The sequence below is a fragment of the Zonotrichia albicollis genome, chromosome 3, assembly GCF_047830755.1.
Source record: "Zonotrichia albicollis isolate bZonAlb1 chromosome 3, bZonAlb1.hap1, whole genome shotgun sequence".
NCBI classification, from domain to species: Eukaryota; Metazoa; Chordata; class Aves; order Passeriformes; family Passerellidae; genus Zonotrichia; species Zonotrichia albicollis.
This window is the reverse complement of record NC_133821.1, coordinates 34,118,238-34,139,170: the sequence shown is the minus strand read 5'-3', so window position 1 is coordinate 34,139,170 and position 20,933 is coordinate 34,118,238. Positions and strand designations below refer to the sequence as shown.

Below are 20,933 nucleotides of genomic sequence, written 5' to 3'. Positions count from 1 at the left end.
TTGTGTTGAACGTCTAAAGTCCTTCAGTCAAGTCAGGTAATATAACTGAGCAAAAGCAGAGCACTGGAGTAGAAAGAGCTGTAGCAATTGCATTTTATAATTTTTTTCTGTATTGAAGTATAATTTCAGTTTCCCTTCTTTGTGGTGAGATTTTCTGTATGTCAGCTGTCAGATGGAGAAGTTCACCAAAGTCGTTTGGGTCCTTGAGGAGTGACCTCACCAATTCTGTAAAGGTGTTGGCCTCTGCTTTTTACTGTATTTTTACTTATTGGTCAATACTATGTTTTTCAACAAAAAACATTTAGAATATTAGTAGGAATCATCTTCCTTTATAATGCATTCAAAGGTTGTTACTTGCACGAATAATGATAATAATGAGAATATGTATGATTTTCATCTCAGATCTATGTAAGATGCTGGAGTTTGTGTCACAACCTGAGGCTGTGAGCAAGCACACTGATGAAATTTCTCCTTTGGAATTAAGGCAGCTATAGGACCTTAAGGAGACCTTGTCTGTGGGTTTAAAAACTGAAATATGCTTTAAGCATTATGCCAAGTGGAGTTCCAGTTTTCTATGCCTTGGATGCAGCAGAAGAGAATCTTGTAGTAATGCCTTAGGTTTTAGCTTTTATATTTTTCAGATTCTGTACTGCTTTTGTGTGCAGTTCTGAGCTTCATATTGAGGGATGGTAAGCTCTCTTCCCAGAGTGGTTAGACAAAACAATTCCTTTCCTAACTTGGAACTAAGGATAACCTCCCCAGTCTCAGGTCCCAGAGCATAAACGATGTGGGCTGAAGAGAGAAATAAGAAAGATGGGACTTCATAACCTAAAGCTATAATTGGACAATAAACTCCAATATTCTGAAGGACCAGAACTTATAAAAGTGAGAGATGTTGTGACCGGTTGTCCATGTTGTGACCATTTTGGGTCCAACTTGGGTGTAGACCTGGCTGGGCTCTTGTACTGCCCAAGGTGTATCCACTGAGGCCTTTTAATAAATACCTGCTTTATTCTTTAAATCTATCTAGCCTCTGTTCCAGATCAGCCTTCACAAGGCATTCGTAGGGAGTATTTTCTGGGGACTCAATCTGACAGGGCATAGAATGTTTGTGGGGATGTTGGGATAATGTGCAGCTATAACCACTGGTTACAGATCTTCTGGAGCAGCAAGTGTAGAGTGGTTGGTTGGGGTTTTTTTGCAAAGATAAATTTACTGTCCCTGTGGTAAATGTTCATTGCTTATTTTGGTATATTCTGATTTTTAGCTCAGCATAAATCAGTTGTTTGGTTTTTTTTTATAGCAGTCAACACCCACAGTCCAGAGATTTTTGAGAATGGAACTACAGATGCATATTTGTGCCTTCATGCTGGAATGAGAGTACCATTTTGTATATGTGTCTCATGTCCTGAATGCATGGGCTTGTGTGCTGTGTCTCTTGAGAAGAGAGAAATGTTGTGTATCCTATCAAGCAATAGTGCTTGCCTTAGTTCTTGGAATAATTGCTGTTTGGAGGTAATCAGTATTAACAGGTTTTTTAAATGTCTCAGGACCTGTTTAAGGTATGTTTTGTTGCTTTTTTTTCTTTTAGGTGGCCTGGCTTTAGCTCAAGTTCTTTTTTTTTATGTGAAATATCTGGTTCTGTATGGTGTTCCTGGCCTCCTCCTTCAAATGGATGGACTCAAACCTCCAGCTCTGCCTTGCTGTGTGAGCCTGATGCACAGTTTCACTAAAATGTGGAGGTTAGTCATTGCTGCTTTTCAGGCAGTTTGTTACTGATACATGACACAGTAAGAACATCCATGTGTGTTCATTCTCACATACCTGTTTGCTTTCCTGTCCTTGTGCTTTTTCTCCCGTCTCCATTATTCATCTTTAGCGCTTTTTAATTGGACTTCAACTTGATGTTACTTTTTTCACACTGTGGGGGGATAAGGGCAGGTACCCATTTCAGCATTTTCATCCTTTGAATTACTAGAGTTAGACCCAGCCTATCTAGTTAAAGTAGCAATTATTTCTTCCAGTAATCTATTAAATGATTTTTTTTCAGTCTGGGTCTAAACTCCCCATTATTTCAGCTTGAAATCCTTCCAGAGACTGAAAATGAATGCTTTATTAATCACATGGGGAAAGCTGTAGTTATAATATTTTAACATGTAGAGTCATATGGTAGAGGAAGTCTTGAGCATATTAAAAGTACTATGAAAATGATACTTGTTTATAAAGTAGAATGGATTTCTGGATCTGCTTTGCTTTTACAGGAGTTTCAGCACAATATTTCTTCAGAAACGTATGAATTTTGTATCTTATGTTTGCTTTAAATCAGTGTTCACTGAAATATTTTCACTGAAAACTGTCTCCTAGGTGGATTCTGCTTAATGTTTACCTTCTGTGTAAGAGTAGATTCACTTGACTTCTCTCCTCCCTTGTTTTCCTCTGCACTAGCCAATATTCCTTCAGGCTATGGGGTTCTGTGCCCCAGACTTCTAAAAACAATCCCCTAATAATTTAGACCTGTCAGTCTTTTAGTGCAGAGGCTTCTCTCCTGTTGTGTTAGTGCAGAGCCTGTCAGAACGGTGCTTACTCCATCTTGTCTCTGACTGCTCTGCAATATGAATAAAGCTTTTCATTTTAGTCATTAAAACAGTGGGCCTGCTGTTATCAGAGTTTTATTGGATGAGATTTTAATTTTGTTTTCAGCTTGAAGCTAGTTGTAACAAGAAGGCTTTATAGTTTATAATAGTTGGCATGTGTAGATCTGAAGTATTCAAAGAAGTGCAGCAGGAAGACTGCAGAAAACAGATGAATTATTAAAAATGATTTGAGCTACTAACAACTACTTTGGTTTAAATGCTCTTTCAGAGTTTGCACTGAACTTATGACCTACAGAGTTAATATAGAAATCTGTCATTTTTACCAGGCACTCTCATGAGAACAGCATTTCTTGGCCTGCTGGTCCTTGTAGGCAGAGCTGCAAACAGCAGCAGTTTTTCCCCTTTGTCAGTTCTTATTCCAGGGAATCTGTGTATTGCACTGGAGGTGCCAAGTGAAAGAGAGTTTCAGCACAAACCCTAATGCTGTGCCAGGTAGCTGTAACAGGCCATGAAAAGGTGCTCTGCGCCTGCAAGTGTGTGTGGTGTGTCACAGTCAAAAAACTGGACATTGCTTAAAATATTCATAACTCTTGTACAAAAATTGAAACTAATGTCTAAGGAGAAAACCTTTCTTTACAGAGGGAAAAAGTGTCAGGTGCTGATGTTAATCTTTTGCCAGATTATTTAATTTCTATCAAGAATTCCTTGCCCAAAGTAAAAAAATTATTTCACAGATTGAATGTGTTTGCTTTGCGTGTTGAAAAAAGTCAGTTAATATGTACCTGACTTGATTTCTTGCCCTCAAAGTTCTTTAGTAGTAGATTTTTCTGTGGCTGCTGTGTTGTGGGACATTCTCAATTAAACAAGGAGCTTTGTGAATGCCCTGAATGATGATGTCCTTATGCCTTTACAGTCAAGCTCTTCAAACACTCTACCCAGAGGCTTTGCAGTCTGATATGGTGGATAGTTATCTTGTATAGGAGTGTTGTGTTAGAAGTAGGAATAGCCTTTGTTTCTGAACTGTATGTCTGAACAGGACAGAAAGTTTGCAAATTATATGTTTAGCATAAAACAGTGAAAAAAGGTGAAAGTAAATGGTTTATGTTTTGAAACCTTATTAACCATGACACTGTTTCCCTAAAGTTCTAAATGCATTTTGATAGTTTGTAAATACAAGACTTTAACAGGAATGTTTCTGACAACTTAAATATTAAGAATGCCATGTCTAGTTTTAAGTCTAGTTTTAAGCTGGCAGAGTAAAATTTCTGACAGACTTTTTTCATTAAATAGTAGCCTGGTAAAGCTTATTAAAGACTGCTTAGGGCCAGGCTGGGACATGGAGTGGGTTGGAATAATCCAGATGACTTGGAGTTACCCCACTCTTACCTTCTGTCTGGCATCAGGGACACTGCTCAGGAAAAAGTGCTTGTGCATGCTTGGCTTACTCTTCCCATTCTTGCTGGTATCCACTTGGGAATACTGTCAGAAACATGTTGGCTGGACTTTCCAAGGCCCAGCATTACAATTTTTGTCTCAAAGCTTTTAGCAGTGCCTGTTTTGAAGGAGAAAAGGAAGCCTTGAGAGAGACAACGTGAATGTCACAATGTAAGGAATGCAAATCTGCTACTAAGGAGCCTTGCACCACCACCTGGTGTCCTTTGAGCATAACAACAAAGCTTTTGATCCCATCTCTCCAGACCTGTGTCACTTCTAGTCGGTACATGCTGACATAATTCACTGTGATATGGAAGAGCTTTCAGTCAGGAAGGTAAGGAAGATACCAGACTGTGTCTAAAGCTGGCTAAAGTTTCTCTAGAGCTGTAAAGCAAAGCAGGTGTTAAAAAACCAAATCAAGTAGTCTGCCTCTATATGGGTACTAAACAATGAACCAAATAGTGTTCATTCAAACCTAAAAATAAAAGATTTTAATTAAAAAAGTTATCAAGCCTATGATAGCTTATCCCTAATTCACATTTAATCAGAACAATCTCTAGGGTCAAAAAATTATCAATCTTGTTTGCTGTCTTAAGACAAATACAGGTGTTGAATGTGTTATTCTGGTTTCATTTCACCTGGATATCATTAGCTTGCTAAATATGCAGCTGCATAGGTAATAAATGCATGATAAATACAGTGCTATTCAAAAGCTTTATTATAGCTGTGAAAAGGAGTCTCTGAGCTCCTCATTTCCAGAGAGGATAGCAGTTCAGTGGCATGCAAACTTAGTTTTTAATGTCCGCTTTACCTTAAGCCGTGATGAATTAAAACTTAGTTTTTGTTACCAGGGTTAAAAGCAGGTAATCAATTGTGAGAGAGCACCAATGTTGTTGGAAACTTGTGCCTCTAAAGAATTAGTCAAGGCTGATGCTTGCCATACATCTTCTCAGGTGGGGGGATGAATTGTGTAGTGCAACTAGAAGTAGTTATGTTACTGCTGAAACTTACAAATTGAAAAATGGAAAAATATCCTAGTGGAGGAGTAATGGCTTGGAAACTACAGAAACAAAAGATAGTACATAACTAAATCCTATGTAAAATTTGACATATTGGTAAATTATCTTGGCAATGTATTCCATAGAGGAACTTGTCAGTTTGTAAATTAGGACAACAGTTGGCTGCTGTTCATGGAAAAATAATCATGCTTCCATTTTTTTTTTATAGTGTTACGGGGTATGGCTCTGCAACAAAAATGTTGGACACATTAATTAGATATGTTTTGCCATGCTGTGGGAGCAGCATGACATAAACCCCACAGTTATTTCTGGTCATAGGCTGATCTGAAATGTGCAGAAGCACAACACCTTGATGATGTTCCAGGGCTGGAGCCCCCTGGCTATGCAGATGGTTTGGGAGAGTTGGGTTCAGCCTGGAGAAGCAAAGGCTCCAGGGAAACCTCATTGCAGCCTTCCAGTACCTAAAGGGGGCTTATAAAAAAGAGGGAGAGCGATCTTTTTATGCAGGCAGGTAGTGATAGGCAAGGAGAAATGGTTTTAAAGTGAGAGAGGAGAGGTTTGCATTAGATTGTAAGAAGCAATTTTTCAGTGAGACAGTGGTGAGGCATTGGGATATGTTGCCCAGAGAAGCTGTGGATGCCCTGTCCCTGGAAGTGCTCAAGGCCAGGCTGGATGGATGGAGTCCTGCTCAACCTGGTCCAGTTGTTCTTACGCGTATCCGGGGCATTGCAACTAGATTGTCTTTAAAGGCCCCGTACAACCCAAGTAATTCTGTGATTCCATTACTTCTTCTGTCTTTCCACCTTGAAATCTTGTCATTCTCAAACATCCCAAAATAGTTTGGAGACAAATGTGTTGGGGATGAAGTATGCTAAAACTTGATGCTTGTTTAATATGGGTTAGTCTCAGCAAGAGTAGAGGCTTTCCAAGAAGGCAGGCAGAGTAGCATATGAAACATAGATTTCACTGTAAACAGTATTTCATCTAGATTAAAGAAAATAAAGTTGAAGAATGCTGCCAGAGGAAAATAAAAAATGCAGTGATAAAGATCAGATCATTTTCAACTACCATGCTTTAGGTTTTAGATTCTACTCTGTGTTTAACACCCTGATTCTTGACAGACAAGAGTGTGACATTAGGCAGCCCCTGGTTTTCTTGCATGTCTAAGGGGTGGACTAGGAGGGCTGTATTTGGCATGTACAGACACACGCAATTCTATACAAGCAAGTTAAATTTATATTAGTGATATCTCAGTAACATCCAAAAATGGCATCTGGGTTATGATTTGCAAGAAATTGTCTGCCATTTAGTTTAGTTTACTGGCCTTGTTACTCCTTAAGATTATTTGCTTGACATGAAGAGAAGTGGTCTTTGTGCAAGGCCTCAGTGAATTGCTTCAAATTATGGATTACAGTCTGCTGTGGTCTTACCACTTTCTAGGCTATAATAATGCCTAGAAATAATATAAAATAATTATTTTCTATTATAATAATATATTATATATATTTTCTATTATAATAATATAATAGAAAAATAGATCTACAGATAAAAATGTGAATTTATTTGCATTTGTTTCTTCCTCATCCTGGTACTTTTTGCCTATGTTACTGTTGATCCTGAAACTTTCCTCCTTCTGGAAACAATTCCTTGTATGTCTGTCAAAAAAGACATTGCCAGGATTTTTTCTCTTTGTTTTGGATTTTTCTGGGAAAAGACAAGTCTGACACTTGTGTGAGTGTGAGCACAAAAGATCACTGTGACCACATGCAGTAATTCCAGAATGATGAATGGGCTGCATAAACTTACTGTCTTTTATTTCTGGCTTAAACTCCTGATAGTATTGTTACAATTGCCTATTAGTTTATGCTGAGGACTGAAATAGATATTTAAGAAAGGAAAATGGACTTCCTGACCTGTAGAGGCAAAGTAATTACTTGAGTGCATTTTCATCTGTGCTTCCTGTTGTTTCAACCAGTTTGACATGTACTTTCTGGTCTTTGGGCTTCTGATTTTTAGCAGTGCAATAAATAATCTTGGGAATTAGCTTGTTAAGTATATCAAAACAAGAAAGATGCTAAAAGGCTTTGTAAAATGCCATTAAAGTAATTTAAATAAGATCAGAAGTGGAGTTTCTGTCAGTGCTTGACTTGAAAAGCTTGCCTCCTTAAATTCCCAAATAGCCAATGTTTGGCACAAGTTAACACAAACACAATCGTGTGTAACAATAGCAACTGTAGCTGTGCTGCAGATCTGTGTAGTCAGGATGACATCCCTGCCTCTGGGCTCAGAGTGATGTGCCTTTGTGTGTTTAGGGCTTGTACTCTAACAAATGGTGAAAGCTTCACTCTTTCTGTTTGGGTCTTGTAGTGCGGTGTTTGGGTCTTTTGTTGTGGTGTTTCTGGATAGGCTGATTGATGGTCTGAAACAGGAGATAGCAGATTTTTCTCCTTAAATTTTTCCTTCCTATGAGTTTAGTTCTCTGATTACATGTTAGTAATAACAGCAAATTGCTGTTGTGCAGGCTGTCATTTGGAGGTAGTTGTAGGGCAGAAAGGAAGGATGATTGATAGGTTAAACTTCTTTACATTACAGGTATCCTCAGGAGTAGTAAAGTTACCAAGCCTTGAAAAATTTGCATGAGGGAAGGAGAAAGAGGCAGTGAAAAGAAACTCCCCATCTCCATGGCAGATGAAGGAGGGGTTGAGCATGAATTACCCAAAGCCTGGTAGAAATTGGAATGGCACATCACATCTGTGGCTCACACCTGCTGCCCACCCTGCTGTGGAAGGGGTTGCAGCAGCTGCTTTCCAAAGCCCTCCTCTGAGGTTCTGTGCCTGGGGACAGGGTCAGTCTGGGGATTAGAGCCAGGACAAGCCCACTTGTGCTATGACCAGAGAATCTAATTTTCAGTGCTGGGGCAGGCCTAACAGTCAGCTTCAAGAGGATGAGGTATTTTCCAGGTGGTTTGTTTTGTATTTGTCCTGCAGTTCTGGACAGCTACGTTTTTGAAAGCACTCTACCCCATGTGTGTGATGGGAAGTACTGAGCAGCTGGAACTTAGAGACAAAAAAGGGAGGACATACTTATGCATATTTCCCTTTCCTCTAGAGTTGAGGATTGTCTTTTCTGGTACATTTTTACCCTTTGATATTTTCAGAGAAAGAAGTTGTCCAGTATGTTGTAGACAGTGTATCAGGTAGAATAATGTCTTTTAATTGCCTAGCTTCTCACTGGTTTTAGACTTCAAAATATTAATGCTGCAACATTTCTATTCCAAAGTCAAAATGCATCTTTTCCCTACTGTGTTTTGGAGGTGATATCTTAAATATGAAAAAATATTATTTAAAAGGGTATTTGGACTAAATACAGTTATGCCCACAGTGTTGCAACAGCCTAGTGCTCATGAGTAAAGGAGAATTTTATTGAAATTAAGATTATTGCCAAAATGTGCAGAAGCCGACATACTTTAACAGGCTTCAACACTGAAGTCATAGGATTAGGTTTCTTGTCCTGTCTGTACAAGTGCACTGGATCAGATCCCAAATGAGTAGTAAAAATAACATGCATAAGACCAGTTGTGTCATGGAAAGCTTTTGTGCCTAGAGAGATAGGTGATGTGCTTTAAAACACTTAGAGAATATTAAGTTTTCATTCTTGAGAAGATATTTACATGGTCTTTGAGGATACTGAGTGTGAGTCTTGGGAAGGAAAGTGCTCTTCTTCCTTCTGTGGATGCATAAAGTTGAACATAAGGTAGATCTCCCTGTATGTTCTTGCCCTCTTCAACTGCTGTGGTTCCTAAACAGAATGAATTGGTGTTAAATCCACAATCCCAGTGTGCACAGACAGCTGGAGTCAAGGAAAGCTCTCCTTAGGCTGTGGAGCTATAACTAACATTATAGTTAGTTAAATACTGCACCTGCTTGGCAATATCTGAATACTTCAACTTCTTGCCAAAAACTTGGCTATTTAGTTGCAGAATTAGTGCATATCTTTAATTGTGGAATAACTTGTTTTAAAGTTTAAAAGTAAGTCTCTGATTTACTGCATTTTTTGTTAACTGTGGTGATGTTTAAAGCTGAGTGTTGATGTGTGATATTCCCAGCTAAGATCTCATCAGAACATATGAAAATTCTGGACTGGTTAGCCATTCTCTCTCACTGATGAAGAGAAAAGATTTAACTGCTTTCGATGTCAGCTAAATTAGTGCATGCTGCAGTTACCTGCTGTACTGTGCAGTTCAATTTGCTCGTTATATCAAAGCTTTGAAAGGCTCCTTAAATCTCTTCAATAGAGAAAAAGAAATCTGTTACTCTGGAGTGTAAAATAAGTGAGTAATAAGGCACCCTAATCCTTCTTGGATCTAAATTACGTAATTATTGGGAATTTATTTGTCTAATGGATGCATTGTCACTGTAATTTAAAATTGCTGGGTTTTTAAACAATCAAGCTAAACCCACCTGCTGCTTTTCACCTTGAAGCCCATTGCTCACTGTATTTGATATGAGCTCTGTGTAGATACAAACTTACTGCTGTTCACATTTGGCAAGCAGCACTCTGCCTGCTCACAACTACGGTAGAAATGAGTAATGGCTGTTAATAAACTTGTTTGCTGTGTTTGCAGTAAGGATGGAGATCTCACAGTAATTGGACCATCACGCTGCAGTGCAAGAGTCCTATGTGACAAAGACTGAGGGAGAACTTTCCCTATGGGAGTTTGCCACTAATGGGCTTTAGGTTTCATCCACTCTCCATGAGCTACTACAGGCTGTTGAAGAATTGGGGAAGGTATAAAATTAAAGTAATATTTCTTCTGAAGGGCTTTAGAAGAGATTAACAGAATACAAATGAGACTTTGCTTTTTTAAAAAAGTGTTTGCTGAACTGTGTCACCAAGATCCAGTGATTGGATAAGTGAGAAACAGAACCAGTTTGTTATTTTAAAGCCTCGCAAGTAGGCAGACTTGTGTGCAATTTACATACACACTGCCAATGGCTGATGCCTGCTGAACATTCTGATTCTCTTTCTGTCCAGGAGATTACAGGGGTGAGGAGGAGTCACTGCCTAGAATCATTACAACTTTCCTCAGGCTTTCTGATATAATACAAGTTCTGCATTTAAACTGGAATAAAGCAAGAAAACATATTAAGTCATGAATTCAATTTGTAGGCTGGAGGCCACTAGCATTGTGAAGTGTTTTTCTGTGGTCCTCAAAAGAGCTTTCTCCTTGTGGGTGTCTTACTGTAGGTTAATTTTAATATGCAGGTCTCTAGCCTGAGTTCCCAGCTAATAAGCAAAACTGTGCAGATGAAGCTTTGAGACTTACTAACAGTTTCTACTTGGAGATGAAAGTGTATCTAACAAAATGCACACTGAAATTGGACTGTATTCTGCATTATGCAGATTGTCCAGAGTCAGTCCAGGTATATTTCTGCTTCCCATGAAATCAGTGAGGGTTTTGTGCTCATTTTGATGGTGTCAGGATTTCACTGTGGATTTCCACTGTTCTCCTGGGTACAGGAAGCCCTAACTTCTCCCTGTGATGCTATGCAGTAAATCCTTCCCATATAAAATGTTTAGGGCTTTTCCTTAAAGGGATCAGACATTTACAGAGGACTGTTTCTGTGAAGTAATGTGAATGTTGGTGCATTTGCCATATTGGTGCTACTGAGCAGGAACCTCTGCATGGAGGCATCCAGCACAGGCACAACCCAGTGGCAGCTTTGGTTATTTTAATAATGGAGGGAACCAAAAGGCAAGTTGGTATATTGCTGAATCATTCCAGGATGAAGCACAACAAGGATTGAAAGTGTTTTATCTAAGCATGAAGTGTTAAAATTCCAGGGTCCTTAAGCAAGTGTCACAGAAGGATAAAGGTATCTTCATGTATACACAAGTTCTGCTTATTATTGCTGTAACAAGAAATTGTTTGTCAAAGATATGATATAGAAGCATTCGTATGACAGTCTTCATATTTTCTCTTTCAAACAGCATAGATTTTTATTTTTACTGTTAGGTACGTTTTTATATTGAAATAAAAGCTACTAGTTTACTGCATTGCAGATGGTTAAAGTCAAAGCTTGCAAACAAAAGGGTCCATTGAAGCTCGAGATCTAGGCTTAGCAATTTCTTAATATCTTAATGTTCACAAGAACATTGAATTCTCTTAAACAGGAATCTTATCATTGTATTAAGCTATGAATTGGTTTTTTTCTAAGTGGCATGGTAAGAGTAGAGAAGCATAGGAAATTGTAGGATTTGAAGAATGGTAGGAATGCCAAAAGAGCTCCATATATGCATTTGTTCCTAATTTCAATACCATATCAGTGGGCAGACTGGAATCTGTATGTGGGTGGAATTCACCAAGCGTCTTGCACAAATTGAAAGGCTGATCTCAAAAATGAGAGCTCCAAAAACATCTTTGTATGTGGCAAAAGAGTGCTCAGAAAAATGTTAAAATGTGACTTTAAAGGCTTGGTGTCCAAAAGTCTATTCTATAATTTAGGTAACAGATGAATCCAAACAGATTGTTGTATTGGACTGGGTTGTATTTTTCATCAGGCATCTCTATCTTCATTTTAAAAACTAATACTACTACACAATATTCACAGTTTAAGTGAATATTTTCAGTTTGCTTACTGTGTTTATCTCTCCTGCAAAATCTTCTGTGACAATTTAATTGTTGTTTTTCTATTTGAAGTTTTACATCAGCTTTCTAAATAGTGTATTCAAGTATGAAGGCAGTTATGTTATTTAGAAGAAGAATTGTGCTGCTTGTCACTGAAGGAACAAGCTTTACCTGAAACCTACACCTTTATAGCAAACTTGCAGAAAACTGAATGAATTCAAGCCATGGACAAGCAAAAGTGTCTTTTAAAAATAGAGATGGCTTTCCTAGATGTTTATTTAATAATCAAGATGATGGTGAATCAATTGGTGGCAGTCACTTCTTGAAAAATTCTTATTCTGTATGGTAGGCTGTACCCCCTCCAGGGGATTTGCTTTAGCAGAGTTTTATAACTCATCGAGACATTAAATAATAGCACTTACAAAACCTGCATATAGACTTTAGTATCTGCTTTCCTGGTAGTAATCTAACTCTTCAGACAAGACTCTAAAATTGTTCCAGATTCACATTGCACACTTGTAATTATTTGAAATTTGGAAGCATTCATCTTTAAGGCATTGCCTGCTGGAAAGGTTGCCACAGGCAGCATTGGTAAAAGCATGAGCAGATCTAGGAGAATCCAGAAAAGCAGTTCTGGTAAAAAAGGGTAATTCTTTTTACAGTGTCTTTTGGGCATCCCTGCTGTAAGGAGCTGCTCAGAAATAAGGGCAGTGAAGCAACTTGAGTGCTGTGTCAGTGAAGGCAGCTGTCATTCAGACTCCTCAGTCTCCAGTGCAAAATATTCTGGTGTGGGAGAGACTCTTGCTCAGCAGCTCACTGGCTAAATGCCACATTTATTTGCAAAGACAGCCAATGGAAGTGCTAGTCTTGCAAACAATTCTGCAATTCAATAGGACAGGCTGCTCTGAGGCTATGGGAATGGGTTTCACTTCCTAGTGTCAGGTTCAGCCACATTTTAAAGAAAGGGCCATGAACCATTGTTGAAACATTGCAGCATTACAATGCTTTTTTAAAGAGATGTTGAATACCCAGAGTGCTGAAGCTCTAATAAATAACCCACTTGTTGGATTTCATCACTGCCATAAATGGCAAGCAGGCTGATTTGAAGAGATTTAAGTGTAATTATATTGTTTGCTCCTGTCCTGCTTATAGAAATTACACCATTCCTTTCTGCATTCAAAATTGTTTATGTTCAGTGGCAACATGACTGTTTTTAAGGTGTCTGGGATATTTCTGTCTACAATGCAGTGTAGTCTCTGGGTACACAGTGTCACAGTTGCCAGTCTCCATCTACGTTACTAAACTTTATTTTTCTTTTTACAAATGGCAAACTATCTACATAGCTCTACTCCTCTGAAGGTAGGGCCCACAGTAAGAACCAGGCCACTATCTGATTTTGAGTGCTGATGTACTGACTGCTTGCAGAACATCTTTCTGAAGTCCATGGTTAGCCAAGCACTTCCCAGATGATGCTGCACACTGTGCTGTACTTTGTTTCCAGGAATAGCTTGCAGCCCAGCAGTCCTCGGGCAGAACTGACAGGAGATAAAGCTGTACTGGTTTCTCTTCAGCACATGGCTTAAAAATATGGATGCACAAAATCAGAGTTGGGCAATTGACATTATTGGAATTGGATTCATAAAATATGGCTCTAGTAGCTGGCTTAACTTTGATTCTTGTAATCTTGGCATGTGTTCAGTATTTACATTTTTTTATATCATTGTAAACCCTTGGGAATGAGATCTCACAATCAGACCTTGTGAGATCAGAGTCCTTTAGTTGTCATGCTGGAATTGTGAATTGTAGTACCTAACACAGCTAATGAGTAGCAGTTTTCATCTAGGCAAGTCCTTAAATACGATAGGCTGGTGCACTTGATTGAATATAAAAGCTGTGTACTAGAGGCTCACACAATTCTTCTTTTGAAGAACCAGCATTTAGACTTCAGCTAAAGGAAGGCACAGTTTTGTGAAAGTGGGATTATAAACAATCCACTGGATGCTATGTGCTTAAAATTTTAAAATTTTTCCTTCACCATCTTTGTTCTGAATGAAAATTGCCGACAGGTTATTGCATAATACATTTAGCTTTCGGAGCAGAAACTGCACCTCTGAAATAATATTGAAGCATCTGCCTGCAATCATACATTTTTCTCCTGCAGATACATTTTCAAAGACTGTATTTTGGAAAAGGTCTTTGTTAGTTTAGAGTATGCATATTATTGGTCACCAATCTGTAGTTGATGTACTGGGAAAAGACAAGTTTGATGATGAGGGATTATATGTGTAATTTTTCATTGAATTGTATCAAACTAGAGCTTCCATGCTTAAAAGCATGAAGGTTGTGTAAAAACTGTGATCTAAAACTGCCTTACAGAGGACCAGAATTAGGGATGCTTTTATAAAGAAAATAGCCATCAAATTGTCTGTGCTGTCTATAATGATTATGAAATTGAGGTTAAATATATCACCCTTTTATTGTTCCTTTGGCTAGTTAAGATTTTGCTTGGTTCTAAGACCATTGCTATTTTGATAAACTAGGATTTACTTATTTCTCCAAAATTTGAAATACTATATAGCTATTGACATTTGAGCAACGTAGAGAATTTAACTGGTAAATAATTTTATACTCATATAGTTGAGGATATCCTTTCTCTAGTTATTTTAGACTTTAATGAAACCATGTATTTTGAAAAATTGCACTCATTATAGCATTTCTGAAACTTACATAACTGAGGCATTTCTGAAATTTATGTGACTGAGGCATCCCAAATTGCAAGAACTACCAACTAAATCCTGTATTTTGCAGGGAACTTCAGGATTTAACAAATTCTGTGAAGTTGGTTATAAACTTTGTTTTAAAATCAAGTAAATATGGGCATATTTGTAGGCAGTAGACAATCCTGTCAGTGTGCATATGGCAGGTCTAATTGTATGCTGATTGTGGGGGACACTGCTGTGCCTTATGGATGGAGTCCTCTGTTGAAGGGATCACTATGAAATTTTTAATGCAAATAACATTGTGATTATTTCTTCTCTTTTTAAATTTGATGAAGTTGCTTATTTCACCCCTAGTTACAGCCTTAACACTGCTGTACAAACCCTCTTTTACTCTTTCTAACATTTCCATCTAAGAATGGAGGGATTAATTGCATCTACTAGATCCATTGCCATTGCTGCTTCACTATATTTTCACTTTACTTGTGGACTTAACTGCAGTGTGTATTTAAATATGAAAGAGAAAAATAGTAAAAAGTGTCTGTAGTAATATTTTGTCAAAATCAGTCTCCCATAATTCTTTCTTTCAGTGTTTTTGCCTTGCACCATGTTTCTATTCATTATCCCAGGTGTTTGTAGACAATACCCATAGCCTTAAGTAATGCAGCCATTTCTCCTGTTTACAACTTGAACTTGTTCATCCTTGATATTCCTGCTTTTGGAACTAATCAAAGATACTGTCTCAAAGTGTCTTTAAGATCTAACTGCACACTCAGACTATGCTGTATAATGTAAAAATTCTGTTGGTCATAGTGTAGTTATATCTTAAAGGGCTGCTTACACTGTTTAGAATTCAAGATTTTGGGTAGACTCTTGAAATGTATCAGTACAAAATCAAAACTGAGGAATAACGGACCCTGTGTATGCTGAATTATATCTAGTGAGACTGATAAATTTTCCTTCTTCTTATTTATTGTAATAAATTGGTTCTATGCATGTTTATTTTTTTATACTTATTAAAATATTTCCACAATATATCCAATGGCTAAAGCCCCTATGAAATAAACTTACAAAACTTTTCTAATATCAAGTGTTTTAGATACATGTTTTATATCAATATATATGCTTTTAAAATGATGTTTTGAAAAGAGTGAAAAATGAGGGAAAAGGTGCCATGTCATGGCATCTACAGCAAACTGTCTTGTTTCCTTCCCTGTCTGAACCCACTCTGCCTCAGCTTTGTCCACCCCAATCTCCTTCAGCTCTGATATCTCAAGTTAGCAGGACCATTCACTTTTCCTGCTTTTGGTAAGCCACGTCCCTTGGCTTTGGTTCATTGTCAAAAACAGTGATATTTTTATGTTCCACATCCCTGCCCACAAGCAGCTTGGTGTGTGTGTCCTGTCAGAGACTGTAGCAGGTTTGGTGATTGCCATGGAGGGCAGCTGGGAGAGCTTGAAAAGATCAGCCTGGCTGAAGATGTGCAAGGTGGCTGTTTAGCATACAGCTCTCTCCTGAAACTGTGCAAGTTTCTTCTTCTCCCCTTCCCTGCACAAACGTTCTGAGTGCTTGGTCCTAGGAAGAAAAGGTTTTGAGAGCTAAAAATACAGACTGTGTCCAGCTCCAGTACAGAAAACTGTCTGTACCACACAGAATGTTTTAGTGAAGAGAGGAAGCCAAAACAGTATGTATCTAGGCAGGAGGAATGCAGAAAGATAACTGTATGCACTTCATGCAGTTTAATTGCACAGTAATATAACAATAATATAAAAGGTGGAATGATTTCAGGAAAGGGTTATGAAAAATACAGATTTAATGATGACCAGGTACGTGTTTCTGGCAGGATGTTTTCCTGTTGCAAGGCAGCTTTTCAGTGAGAAATTCATTGCTCTCCTATCTACCCTGCTGAACAAGTGGAGTTTCCTTCCCTGTTAACTCCTAGAATTTCTGCAGCTTGTTATCTGTCTGCTGTTATCAGGATGCCATTAACAATCTGATGATTTCTCTTGCTCTTTCAGTTAGAAAGCGGCACACAGCAAGCACAACAAACTGTGTTGTACTCAAAATGACCAGTTAGGTTTTTTGGAACAGAATGCTCAAGAGCTTAGTATGTGCCAAAATGTTTTCTGTGTATGTGAAATATAAGCCCATTCCAGATCATGTCCAGTACTGGGAATAAGACACTTGCATTTTCCATTTGTGTCATGATGCATGCAGCTAATCTGTGATTATATGGATAGTCCCATAAAACTGGCATATACTTCAGATGTTAGGTAAATGTCTCAAATCAGCAGATGCCTTCCTGTAGTGTCAAGGATTTGCCAGTGCATTGTTCATGAGCTTGGTTCTCCTGAGGAAGGAGGAACCAGAAAAGGGGAAGAAATGTTGACAACTACTGTCAATGTATATTGTTTGGGCTGAAAATTTCAGACATGGTTCTTGTAATTTAATGTGATCTAACTTGTACTTACTGTCAGAAGTCCTCTGAGTTAACTTCCTTACTGATGTGAGTGGAACACACTTGCCAAGTCTGGTTCTTGGAAATTCTATATTTGAAGGAGACATAAGGGGTTTTTGATGATTCTTTATTGTGGGGAGAATTCATGGCAGTCCCTTACATTTTACTGCAGTACAGAGCAGAAAAGGGGAAAGAGACTCCACAGCGGTTTTGCACACAGGATTTACTTGCATATAATAGAAAATATACTGGTGACTAGGATGCTTACATTATTTCCAGTAACAGTATATACATATTTTATGCTTTATGTGTGTTATAATACTCTGAATGTTAACACTTCATTGAACAAATACTCCAACAAGAGATTTGCGAGCTTTTTAACATGCACCTAAATCTTTTCATATGATGATCATCTTAAATTCCACACATCATTACAGAAAGGAAGTTGTGTGTTACACCTTTGCTCTTTGCTGCATCAATTCTAGTAATTTTATATTTGGTATTATTGTTTTGAAACACAGTGTTTCTACAAAACTCAACAGAGTAGTGTTTTTTAATAATTAAAATTTAGTGTATTTTTTTTTCTTACAGAAGTTTTGACGTTGGCCTGCATCGCTTTCTGGTCCGGTAAGCTAATACTTGCTTTGAATTGCACTCCCAAATTGCTGGGGTTGAACCTCAGCTGAGGTTAAACATTCACTCCCTGCAGTGGGATGGGGGACAATTGGAAGGGTAAAACTGAGAAGAGTTGTGGGATGACAGAACAGTTTAGTAGGGAAATTAAGAGCTGAGCCACACACAAGCAAAGCAAAACAAGGAATTCATTCACTCCATCATGTGTAATGGTGACTTGGGACAACAAATGTCACAACTCTGAACATTCCCTCACTGCTTCCTTCTTTCCCAGCTTGGTGTGCCAGGTGTGACACCATAGGGTGTGGGATATCACTTGGGGTCACCTGTCCTGCCTGTATCCCCTCCCTCTTATGCACCTCCCAGTCTACTTCTCTGTCATGTGAGGAGCAAAACAGGCCTTGACTGTGTGCAAGGGCTGCTCTGCAGTAACAAAAGCATCCCTATATTTTCAGCACAAGTGCAAAACACAGCCCTTTATTAGCTGCTGTGAAGGAAACAGACCCTATGCCAGCAAAAACAATAAAAATAATTCCTGTTGTTATAAGCAGAAATCACTATGTGAATTCGGTATTACTTTATACTTTCTGTGGTAAGTTCTTCTTTTGTCCTCTGTTGATTTTTTAGTTTGAAAAACTGTAACTATTTATCTTTGTAATCTACTCAGTGTCACTCTATAATGAACTTCTAAAGGAGAACACTCAGAAAACTTCAGTAAAATGTGAAATGTGAAAATCTTAATTTTTCTTGCACTGAAGACAAGCTTTAAAAAAAACTCTTTGCCATTGGTAACTCTAGTACCTTCATATCTTGTAAGAAGTGCTTGAATTCTACAGAAAATTTGTAATGTGGAGGGGAGTAATGTATTCTCATAAGAAAAACTATTCAATGTGTGCAATGGACTGTTCTGAAGATGAATAAGGAAAATGGAGTCATTGTTTGAGTGCTTTGGTTGATGATATTTAGAGAGATGAAGCGATTAAAGAAGGGCACTTCAGCAAGAAAAGGGAGGTTAATGCATTTGAATTCTACACTGAGAAACTGGTTTTGCTGTTTAGAGTTTTTTGTGTGGGCAAAGTCACAGATGTTCACCAAGAATATGTTTGCCTTCATTTTTAATACAATACCTATTACCATCTACTCATCTTTACAAAGAAGTGTAGTGGGTACTGTGAAGGATGAATTTTTCTGTGGTCTTTGGGCACTTAGAGAATTAATTCTATCACTTATTTCATCCACTGCAATGTCTATCAATGAAGAACTCCACATGGGAAGAATGAACCCAGTGTGTATGAATCAGAGTACACTGGTTGGGTCCCACCATAAGGATCAGGTGGTGTTAGCCTTTCCTTAAGTTGACTTTGCTGCTGGACTTTTATTTTAGGCTTCTTTGTCATATTTCCTGGATAAAGGCTGTCTTAAGCCTTCACACATGAGTTCTTGTGGCTTTAATGCAGTGGTTTTTGGCACCAGGTATGAGATCATACAAGCCTAGGTTACAAGGAAAATTTGGTTTGTTTTAAGGTTGCATAGGCCAACCCACTTCTCATAACCTTTGAGCTGTAGACTTTGTGTATTTCTTTCTGTGTAACATTACAATGCTTAACAGACAACTCCCATTGTGTCAATATTACTGAATGTACTTCTGCTTTTGAGTTCTCAGACAACTGAAAACATAAATTCAGGTATCAGTTCTACAAAATTAGTTACACCTGTATTTTGACAAGCAGATTTTGTTTGTAAATAATTGTATAAGAAATTGTAATCTTCAAATTGAGACATGGTTTTAAAGATGCTACTTTATAAAAGAAAGAGTGTCCAAGAAAGTCTTCTGGGAATGCATATGGCTGCTTAACCAAGAGTAGAATCCTGGTAAGCATTGACGTACTAAGTTTGAGACCCTGGTAATGCTTCTGCCGTAAAATATTTTCATTTGCTTTGTACAAGGAGTGTTATATTATTCTCTCATACAGCATTGCTTTATCTCCCAAGGAGATGCAGTATTTAAGTTGTATGTTGTGTGATCCTGAACTGCAAATAGTCATGGGATTGGCATGAGTTGAATGTCATCTTTGACTCATGTATGATTTTTTTTCTAAGCCAGCTGTGTGCTGTGCAGTTCCTCTTCTAACCTTAACTTAGACATTTTCAGCCTGTTACCTCCCTCTGTTAATTATTCTGTTACCTACATCATCTGCTCTCTCTGTAACTGTGCTACTAAGGAGGAAGTAATTTTCTGTTGCACCAGAATGAGTTTTGCATGGTGTTTCCTCAACTAAAAAAAAATAAAAATCCCTTTTAGTGAGTGACTTTGGAGTGGGAAACAGATTTGATATTACTCTGTTCTGTTGGTCTGCCTTGTGAATATTTGAAAGTTACTGCCTTTTTTTGCTTAGACAGTCTCTGCTCCCTAGAACTTGCAGTTCATCTCCTGTGTTCATAAGGTATCTGTCATACATATTAGACTGTTCTCTTCACAGTTATCATTTCCATGTGAAATTAAACAGTAGGAAAGAAAGAACCTCAACCTAAACAAGCCTGAGTTGCAGGAAGCATTGAAAGTCTATGAGGTGGGATTTGAAATGAAAAAGAAATTATATTATTTTAAGTATAATGGCTCGACCCTGCCATGGAACAGGGAACCCAGTAGGACACTTGCAAATAGAAAGTGTGGGGCCAACAAAATTAAAAATAGTCTCTGCTAAAAGGACTATCTGCCTAATTAAATGCTGATTGAAGGAACTAGGACTGTATGTACTGTTAGCCTAGTATACACAATGGCTTCTCCAAGTGAAGCAGGACACAAAGTATACAAAGAGTTACAGCTACACAAGGTTTTTTCTCTGTTCTTAGTAAAACATTAATAGAAAATAATTTTCCACCTGTCTATGTCTTGAACTGTACTTTTGATGCTCTTCTAAGATAGCCTGGAAAAGTTTAAAAATACCATGTTTTCAAATGCACTATGGATAAGTACATATAGTGTAATGTGTTGTGACTTGGACTGAACTGGATTCTGGGACTAGATTTTTAATTACTGCTTGCAAGCTGAAATCAAGTGGTATCATGGAACTTGTATTTGTGAAAGTAAAGTGCCATTGAGTATGTGGGGATCTGGGTTTTGAACATTTGTTAGCTATACCATTATATTTGAAGCAGGGATTCTGGAAACTCACCAGGGAAGGATCAGTACTTTTTTGATGAAAACTGAGGTTTGGTAGTACTAATGGAAAATATACTACTATACTTGAAAGGTTATTTTCCCAATGTTTTCACACAATGATGTGAAAGAACCTATTTGTTACTACTTTAGGATTACCAAAATTAATAATCATGTATTTAAATCACATGAGTATTATACAAAGTGTACTACACATGAGTAGTATATATTAGTGCTATATAAATGTAATATATACATATTTTTCCAATGTGACTTCAGAAAAAACAATT

General features: G+C 37.8%; 1 protein-coding gene across 3 annotated transcripts in view; it reads left to right on the top strand.

Moving 5' to 3' along the window:
- The window catches only part of HHAT (hedgehog acyltransferase), a 148,345-nt gene that overhangs the window by 16,536 nt on the left and 110,876 nt on the right, over nt 1-20,933 (top strand). For all 3 annotated transcript variants that reach the window (XM_074537125.1, XM_074537126.1, XM_074537127.1), the window contains exons 8-9: nt 1,592-1,742; nt 17,442-17,477. In XM_074537125.1, the coding sequence (XP_074393226.1) occupies nt 1,592-1,742; nt 17,442-17,477 (187 nt within the window). The remainder of the gene's footprint in view (nt 1-1,591; nt 1,743-17,441; nt 17,478-20,933) is intronic.